The sequence below is a fragment of the Rutilus rutilus genome (assembly GCF_951802725.1).
Source record: "Rutilus rutilus genome assembly, chromosome: 8".
NCBI classification, from domain to species: domain Eukaryota; kingdom Metazoa; phylum Chordata; class Actinopteri; order Cypriniformes; family Leuciscidae; genus Rutilus; species Rutilus rutilus.
In genome coordinates, this window is record NC_140222.1 from 1,350,638 (window position 1) to 1,360,637 (window position 10,000).

Sequence of the window (10,000 nt, forward strand, 5' to 3'; positions counted from 1 at the left end):
GTGTTGTTTGTGTTGTAAACGGTTCCCAGCGCTCCTTTCTCTGTCCTGGACTGGGATCAGTTGTTTATTGGCAGGCGGTTCGAGCGACGGATTAATCCCGGTTATTTGCATCCTGGGGGATTGGAGGAGTGTTCGGTTAATTAGCGATCACTGCTAGATTGTTCTGAAGGAACTCGTTAGAGCCAAAACCGTGTTAGACAAACTACAAGATATTCACCGTTTAAATGAGTTAAACTACAGTCAAACTACTAACAAAAGTAGCTGATAACATTGATGTGCAATGACTGAATCAATCAATTATGTTTGAACCAATTCATTTTGACCAAATAAAATAGTGAACCGTCCAAATGAACAGATTTATTTAGGTGATCAGTCAATATGAACCAATTAATTTAAGTGAATCGTCTAAATAAACCGTTTTTTTTAAGTGAACCACGCAAACTATGAACTGATTCATTTAAGTGAACTGTCCGAATTAACCGATTCATTTAAATAAACCATGCAAATGAACCCATTCATTTTAGCGACCCGTTCAACTGAACCGATTCATTTAAGTGAACCATGCAAATGAACCGATTCATTTGAGTGAATCATCCAAATGAATCATCAGTGAATCATGAATCATCAGTGATGAATCAGTGAATCATCCTCAATTCATTTGAGCGACCGTTCAACTGAACCAATTCATGTAAGTGAAACATGAAAACGAACCGATTCATTTTAGTGAATCATCCAAATGAACCAATTCATTTTAGCGACCCGTTCAAATGAACCGATTCATGTAACTATACAAATATACTTGACTTGACTTGACTTAAGTGGACCATGCAAATTAATTCAATTCAATTCAATTCAAATTTATTTGTATAGCGCTTTTCACAATACATATTGTTTCAAAGCAGCTTCACAGAAAGTGCATTTCAGAAATGTACATAGAAAAATAAAGTTAGTTAATCATGTATTAATTTAGGGCATAACATATCGCCAGCGTCGAGTCGTCTCTTCACGGGTGTTGGGGCATCTAAAGTCTCCATGGGAGGCTGGATACAAACTGGAGCTGACGAACTCTAGCGTCCCGAGATAACAACAGAAAAGCAGAAGGGAAATAATTAGCGTAGCTGCTGTTCATAATATTAATGCATTTGATCCGATTTAACTGTAGTATAAAAGGTAAGTATTATGTGAATGCTTGGCTAAAGAGATGCGTCTTTTATCTAGTTTTAAACTGGGACAGCGAGTCTGAGACTCGAACAATATCAGGAAGACTATTCCAGAGTTTAGGAGCTAAATGTGAAACACTCTCCCTCCTTTAGTGGACTTAGATTTCCTAGAAATGACCAGAAGCCTCGAATTTAGTGATCTTAAAGAGCGCGATGGATTATAGGGCAATAGAAGATCCGTTAAATACACTGGAGCTAAACCGTTAAAAATTAAAAATGAACATTTTAGTGAATCATCCAAATGAACCAATTCATTTGAGCGACCGTTCAACTGAACCGATTCATTTAAGTGAACCATGAAAATGAACTGATTCATTTTTGTGAATCATCCAAATGAACCAATTCATTTTAGTGACCCGTTCAACTGAACCGATTCATTTAAGTGAACCATGAAAATGAACTGATTCATTTTAATGAATCATCCAAATTAACCAATTCATTTTAGCAACCCGTTCAAATGAACCGATTCATGTAAGTGGACCATGCAAATGAACTGATTCATTTTAGTGAATCATCCAATTGAGCCAGCAACCTGTTCAACTGTTCTTTCTGTGAATCTCTTCAGTTTAGCATGCTGTTTTGAGTGTGTTTCAAATGCTTCATCTGACTGTGGACTCCTCTGTCTCTGCAGACGGTGTTCACTCAGTGTCGGCTCAGTGTCTGCTTCAGGTCACCGTCATCACCGACGAGATGCTCTCCAACAGCATCACGCTGCGATTGGCCAACACGTCCCAAGAGCGCTTCCTCTCGCTGCGATTGGCCCAGTTCCTGGAGGGCGTGGCCCGCGTTCTCTCTGCGTCCCGTGAAGACGTGGTGGTGTTCAACATCCAGGACGACACCGACGTCAACGCCGGCATCCTGAACGTCAGCCTGTCCGTGGCCCTGCCGGCCGAGGGGTCGCGGGGTCACGGGGTCACGACCCGGCTGGGCGAGTTCTTCGGGTCGGAGGAGCTTCAGGAGCGCTTGTATCTGAACCGGAGTCTCCTGGCGCAGATCTCCTCGCAGGAGGTGCTCCCGTTCGACGACAACATCTGCCTGCGCGAGCCGTGCGAGAACTACATGAAGTGTGTGTCCGTGCTGAAGTTCGACAGCCTGGCGCCGTTCGTGGCATCGGACACCATCTTGTTCCGGCCGATCCACCCGATCGCGGGTCTGCGGTGCCGCTGTCCAATCGGCTTCACCGGCGACTACTGCGAGACGGAGATCGACCTGTGCTACGCCAAACCCTGCGGCGCTAACGGCGTCTGCCGCGGCCACGAGGGCGGGTTTACCTGCGAGTGTCTCCATGACTACACAGGTAAGGGGGCGGAGCCTCTGCTAACACACACACACGCACACACACACCCCTCTCTCAGGCCTGGTCCACACTAATACAGCGTTTTTATCAATGAAAACGAAGCTTTTTGAAAACACTCTCTTTTCCTTTTAGTGAATCGTTCAAATAAACCGATTCATTTAAGTGAATCGTTCGAATGAACCGATTCATTATAGTGAATCATCCAAATTAACCAAGGCGAGGCAAATTTACGGTAAAAAACGACAGCTGTTGTTGCCAGAAATTTACCATAAAAAATACGGTAACAACATTTAAGGTTTTACAGACTTAAATTTACAGCAATAAACCGTATTTCATTATCTGATATAAAGTTAATTTATCAATGTATTGAAGTACTAATATCTGTTTTGTACCATTGTTACAACCACCAATCACAGTGGAGATGAGAGTCACATGATCAATCAAAGCTCATCACAAGCAGCTTTTCCTCAAGAATGTTAATACTGATACAGAAGCTGCACAGTGTCATTCACACACACACACACACACACACACACACACACACACACACACTAAACACTATCATGGTAACACACATGACATTTTAAAAATGCAATAAACATTCATTTAGCAACATTAAATGTAACATAAAACCCTAATGTACATCACTGATTAGAAAAACACTATGAAGAAACAAAAACCCATCAGATGTGGAGCGTCACGCCGGGAATTGTGGGAATGACAATTTACGTTTTTTCACTGTAAATTATACAACGACTTGTTCTTTTTCACTTCCAAACACTGTAAAGTTAACGGTATCTTACTGTAAAATTACATTAAATGTACAGTTGATCTATCACAGTTATTCACGTATAGTACCGAAACTTTCTGTGAGCCGATTAACAGTTTTACAGCGTAGCATCAGTACAGTCTTTTACCGTTACAATATTGAATATTCAGCGCATATTGAGCCAGTAGATGTTGATGTTTACAGCGGTGTTGTGCCGGTTATGTGCCGTTCACTGTCACACACTCTTCAGTCCTGCACAGATGACCAATAAATCATGCCATGATTAGAGATGGGATGATGTTACTGGGTAAATTGAGACATTTAGAGAATAGAAAGAACGGATGAGGAGATTGTGTTCATGAGTGTGTGTTCATGAGTGTGTGTGTGTGTGTGTGTGTGTGTGTGTGTGTGTGTGAGAGAGCAGATTGTGTTCATGAGTGTGTGTGATTCTCTCCATCTCTGAACTCATCGTGTTACTGTGATTCTCTCTAAATATAAGTGTGTTTTACTGCTCTTTCAACACCACATGCCCACATGTTATCATTACATAAGATCTGCTGAGTGTGTGTGTGTGTGTGTGTGTGTGTGGGAGTGTTCAGGTGTGTGGGAGCTTCAGCATCAAACTCAGTGTGTGTTTGTAGAGGAATGAAGTGTGTTATCAGCACTACTCTCTCTCTCTCTCGTTTTTCTCGTTCCTGCTGTCCTGCCAGCTGGTGTGTGTGTGTGTGTGTGTGTGTGTGTGTGTGTGTGTGTGTGTGTGTGTGTTATTCTGAGTGTTATTTAACATGTTTGTGAGCAGTGTGTTGGACATACTCATCTCCTCTCTCGTGAGATCTGTTCATTTTGATAAGATGAATCATTTATACTGAGAGAGAGAGAGAGAGAGAGAGAGAGAGTGAAGGAGAGAGCGAGAGAGAGAGAGAGAGAGAGTGAGTGAAGGAGAGAGCGAGAGAGAGAGAGCGAGTGAAGGAGAGAGCGAGAGAGAGAGAGAGAGCGAGTGAAGGAGAGAGCGAGAGAGAGAGAGAGAGAGAGTGAAGGAGAGAGAGAGAGAGAGAGAGAGAGAGCGAGAGAGAGAGAGAGAGAGTGAAGGAGAGAGAGAGAGAGAGAGAGAGTGAAGGAGAGAGCGAGAGAGAGAGAGCGAGTGAAGGAGAGAGCGAGAGAGAGAGAGAGAGAGAGAGAGAGAGTGAAGGAGAGAGAGAGAGAGAGAGAGAGTGTGGAGTAAAAGCTGTGTTAATATTTGATGTGATCTCTGTAGACACTGAACACACTGAACACACTGAACTGATGTGATCTTCAGTTTATGATATTAATGAGTGATAATGTTTCTTCTCCTGTAAGTGCGACTGTATTATGAGCGAGCGAGACAATAATCACACACAATAATACACACAATAATACACACAATAATCACACACAATAATACACACAATAATCACACACAATAATCACACACAATAATACACACAATAATCACACACAATAATACACACAATAATCACACACAATAATACACACAATAATCACACACAATAATCACACACAATAATACACACAATAATCACACGCATAGAACATCCATCATTCAAGACGATTCATTTTTAGTGAATCACTTTAAACGAACAGCTAAAATGATTCATTTGAATCCAGTACATTTTGTGCAGCGTTTTACATCTCAAATGAGCGTCAGTCGTTCCTAACACTCGCCGTTACTCGTTCGACTTCTTTAAAGCAGCAAACTAAAGTTTGACAGAAAGCAGAGCTCGTAATTGAACAAAGCGTCAGGTCGTCACTCAGTTCCTAATGAGTGTAAACTCCAGTTTAACGACGCTGACCCTGAACTGACTGTGATCGTGTGCGTCAGGTTCACACTGAACTTCTCCGAGGATCACGTCGAGTGTGTGTGTGTGTGTGTGCATGAATATGGATGAGCTCTTTGATGTAGAACCCGTATTTAAAGCTCTGACCTCGTTTCCCATCAAAGACCCAGAGAATCCGACACACACCGCATCAATATTTCATCACGAACTGAGGAAATGTGTGTGTGAACAGGAAGATGGCAACGACTGGCACACACACTAATGTTTCCGTTATGATGAGCGTGACGAATCGTCTTTTGTGTGTCAAACAGTGTCGGCTTTGTCTTTCACAACAACAACACACACACACACACACACACACACACACACACACACACACGTCTTCGCTCTCTGCATGTCTCTGTATTTTTACCTCCATCCATAAGAAAGAAAATCACAAGTGAAATCTCTTTACTATCTCAGCTGTTCCTCATGAACAGTAAACATTGATCATTGTATAGTAGTGTATCTTCAGTGAATGTAATATTATGATATGGATCCCTAGAATGAGTGAATTCTCTTTAATATCTCATTTATTTCTCTTTTACTGTAATGAGATCAAATCGAGATCAAATTGAGAATTTTGCTGAAGTGTCTTGATGTTTCTTCAGAGAAAAAGAGACTCAATCAGAAGTCAGATCTCTTTGTCTCAGTTGTTTCTCCTCACATATATTGAGATCAAATTGAGAATTTTGTTCTTGATGTATCTTGATGTTTCTCATGATAAAATGACTAAATTGATATCATTAAACCTCTATTTGACAGTAATGAGTTAAAATGGAGATCAGATTGAGAATTTTGCTAAAGTGTCTTGATGTTTTTCCTCAGAAAAAGAGACTACATTATTATAATTAAAACAATGACTTTTGATACGAAAGATAAATCACAAACAAAATCTCTTTATGGTCTCGATTGTTTCTCCCTGATGTGAAATTTAGATTAGTAAAGTCTCAGATGTTTCTCCTGAGAAGAAACCCCCAGTTATCTCCTAGTTTGAGGAGAGATCTCAACAACGTCTCAAACTGAGCTCAGATTTGCTGAAGATCTCAATCTGAACTCAAACATTTCTCACTGAATGATCTCTAGTTACTCGGACTGGATGAAGACCAGTGACTCTTCTGGGTCCGATTCAGGAGAAACATCCGAGACAATGTTGATCTCCAATGAAGCGTAACCAGTCCTAAGAAACCAGTTTCGCTGCTAAAATAGAACAAAAACAGTCATTATTTCGTCTAAAATGTAAGTGACTTAATAGTGATTACTTGTGCATTGAACTGTCATATGAAATCAGTGTCACATTTTCAATTGTGATAGTATTCAGCACTCCTGGTCATGTGATGTTGCTAAACTGCATCATATGTTATAAATATAAAAACTCCACATTTTTAAAAATATAGGATTTGTATTAAATCTATATTCATTGAGTCGAATCCGGAATTGAAATCGAATTTAGAATCGAATTCGAATTGGAACATCTGAATCGATACCCAGCCCTACATCTGAGCAATAAAATCAAGCGTAGCGTCAGTTCTGGCAGGTCACGTTAGTCAAGCTTGCATCAGCTGATCCTCTACCTGTAGGAATACGACTCCTGTCACTGTATTCATATATAAGCTCCTTCAGTATTATCAGCAGCTGTCGCGTTTCTCAGGAGCCGATTACCCTCCTCCCTCCCCAGCTCCTCCTCTCGTTTCTCAGGAGCCGATTACCCTCCTCCCTCCCCAGCTCCTCCTCTCGTTTCTCAGGAGCCGATTACCCTCCTCCCTCCCCAGCTCCTCCTCTCGTTTCTCAGGAGCCGATTACCCTCCTCCCTCCCCAGCTCCACCTCTCGTTTCTCAGGAGCCGATTACCCTCCTCCCTCCCCAGCTCCACCTCTCCTTTCTCAGGAGCTGATTACCCTCCTCCCTCCCCAGCTCCTCCTCTCGTTTCTCAGGAGCTGATTACCCTCCTCCCTCCCCAGCTCCACCTCTCGTTTCTCAGGAGCCGATTACCCTCCTCCCTCCCCAGCTCCTCCTCTCGTTTCTCAGGAGCCGATTACCCTCCTCCCTCCCCAGCTCCACCTCTCGTTTCTCAGGAGCCGATTACCCTCCTCCCTCCCCAATTCCTCCTCTCGTTTCTCAGGAGCCGATTACCCTCCTCCCTCCCCAGCTCCTCCTCTCGTTTCTCAGGAGCCGATTACCCTCCTCCCTCCCCAGCTCCTCCTCTCGTTTCTCAGGAGCCGATTACCCTCCTCCCTCCCCAGCTCCACCTCTCGTTTCTCAGGAGCTGATTACCCCCCTCCCTCCCCAGCTCCACCTCTCCTTTCTCAGGAGCTGATTACCCTCCTCCCTCCCCAGCTCCTCCTCTCGTTTCTCAGGAGCTGATTACCCTCCTCCCTCCCCAGCTCCACCTCTCGTTTCTCAGGAGCCGATTACCCTCCTCCCTCCCCAGCTCCTCCTCTCGTTTCTCAGGAGCCGATTACCCTCCTCCCTCCCCAGCTCCACCTCTCGTTTCTCAGGAGCCGATTACCCTCCTCCCTCCCCAGCTCCTCCTCTCGTTTCTCAGGAGCCGATTACCCTCCTCCCTCCCCAGCTCCTCCTCTCGTTTCTCAGGAGCTGATTACCCTCCTCCCTCCCCAGCTCCGCCTCTCGTTTCTCAGGAGCCGATTACCCTCCTCCCTCCCCAGCTCCGCCTCTCGTTTCTCAGGAGCCGATTACCCTCCTCCCTCCCCAGCTCCTCCTCTCGTTTCTCAGGAGCCGATTACCCTCCTCCCTCCCCAGCTCCTCCTCTCGTTTCTCAGGAGCTGATTACCCTCCTCCCTCCCCAGCTCCGCCTCTCGTTTCTCAGGAGCCGATTACCCTCCTCCCTCCCCAGCTCCGCCTCTCGTTTCTCAGGAGCCGATTACCCTCCTCCCTCCCCAGCTCCACCTCTCGTTTCTAAGGAGCCGATTACCCTCCTCCCTCCCCAGCTCCACCTCTCGTTTCTCAGGAGCCGATTACCCTCCTCCCTCCCCAGCTCCACCTCTCGTTTCTCAGGAGCCGATTACCCTCCTCCCTCCCCAGCTCCACCTCTCGTTTCTCAGGAGCCGATTACCCTCCTCCCTCCCCAGCTCCACCTCTCGTTTCTCAGGAGCCGATTACCCTCCTCCCTCCCCAGCTCCTCCTCTCGTTTCTCAGGAGCTGATTACCCTCCTCCCTCCCCAGCTCCGCCTCTCGTTTCTCAGGAGCCGATTACCCTCCTCCCTCCCCAGCTCCACCTCTCGTTTCTCAGGAGCCGATTACCCTCCTCCCTCCCCAGCTCCACCTCTCGTTTCTCAGGAGCCGATTACCCTCCTCCCTCCCCAGCTCCACCTCTCGTTTCTCAGGAGCCGATTACCCTCCTCCCTCCCCAGCTCCTCCTCTCGTTTCTCAGGAGCTGATTACCCTCCTCCCTCCCCAGCTCCGCCTCTCGTTTCTCAGGAGCCGATTACCCTCCTCCCTCCCCAGCTCCACCTCTCGTTTCTCAGGAGCCGATTACCCTCCTCCCTCCCCAGCTCCACCTCTCGTTTCTCAGGAGCCGATTACCCTCCTCCCTCCCCAGCTCCTCCTCTCGTTTCTCAGGAGCTGATTACCCTCCTCCCTCCCCAGCTCCTCCTCTCGTTTCTCAGGAGCCGATTACCCTCCTCCCTCCCCAGCTCCACCTCTCGTTTCTCAGGAGCCGATTACCCTCCTCCCTCCCCAGCTCCTCCTCTCGTTTCTCAGGAGCCGATTACCCTCCTCCCTCCCCAGCTCCTCCTCTCGTTTCTCAGGAGCTGATTACCCTCCTCCCTCCCCAGCTCCACCTCTCGTTTCTCAGGAGCCGATTACCCTCCTCCCTCCCCAGCTCCTCCTCTCGTTTCTCAGGAGCCGATTACCCTCCTCCCTCCCCAGCTCCTCCTCTCGTTTCTCAGGAGCTGATTACCCTCCTCCCTCCCCAGCTCCGCCTCTCGTTTCTCAGGAGCCGATTACCCTCCTCCCTCCCCAGCTCCGCCTCTCGTTTCTCAGGAGCCGATTACCCTCCTCCCTCCCCAGCTCCACCTCTCGTTTCTCAGGAGCTGATTACCCTCCTCCATCCCCAGCTCCACCTGTCTCAGTCAGGATTTGGTATTCTGATTCCCCTTGAATCAAAATAAATTCTCGAATTATGTTGTAGTTTAAAATCTTGAATTAATGATATCTGCAATACATTCATGTTGGTTCTGTTCTGTTAACCCTAAGGAGGGTTATTGCTGCTCTGATCTATGCTAGGCTGCCCAGAACGGAACTATACCGCCAATCCAAACTGTACGCTAATTGTCAGTCGTATTCGACGATAGTGGTCCTGACAGAAGTGTGTGTGTGGCTAACCTGAACTCTTCGTGTGTGTGTCCGCAGGTGAGCGGTGTGAGATCTCCTCGCGCTCGGGCCGCTGCGCTGACGGTGTGTGTAAGAACGGTGGGACGTGTCTCAACCTGCTGGTGGGCGGCTTCAGGTGCGAGTGTCCGAGCGGCGGCTTCGAGAAGCCCTTCTGCCTCATGAGCTCCAGGAACTTCCCGCCGCACACCTTCCTCACGTTCAAGGGCCTTCGCCAGCGCTTCCACTTCACGCTCTCGCTCGCGTGAGTATCAAGCTATCGCAACCGGTGTTGGGGAACGTTAATTTGAAAAGTAATGCATTACAATATTGTGTTACTCCCTTAATAAGTAACTAATTGCGTTACTTCACTTACTTTTTTAAGAAAAGTAATGCGTTATGTTACTTTTGCGTTACTTTTTCTCTCCTGGTCTGGGCTTTTTATAATAAAAAAGTGCTATTTGTGGGCAAATGTAAAGACCCTTTCACACCAAATGTTTAATAATAATCCTCAGACTGAAGGAAATGCA

At 46.2% G+C, this 10,000-nt stretch overlaps 1 protein-coding gene across 2 annotated transcripts in view; it reads left to right on the forward strand.

The window, feature by feature from the left end:
• The window catches only part of celsr2 (cadherin, EGF LAG seven-pass G-type receptor 2), a 58,091-nt gene that overhangs the window by 19,451 nt on the left and 28,640 nt on the right, over positions 1-10,000 (forward strand). For both annotated transcript variants that reach the window (XM_084416735.1, XM_084416736.1), the window contains exons 2-3: positions 1,852-2,517; positions 9,513-9,735. In XM_084416735.1, coding sequence (XP_084272861.1) covers positions 1,852-2,517; positions 9,513-9,735 — 889 coding nt within the window. The remainder of the gene's footprint in view (positions 1-1,851; positions 2,518-9,512; positions 9,736-10,000) is intronic.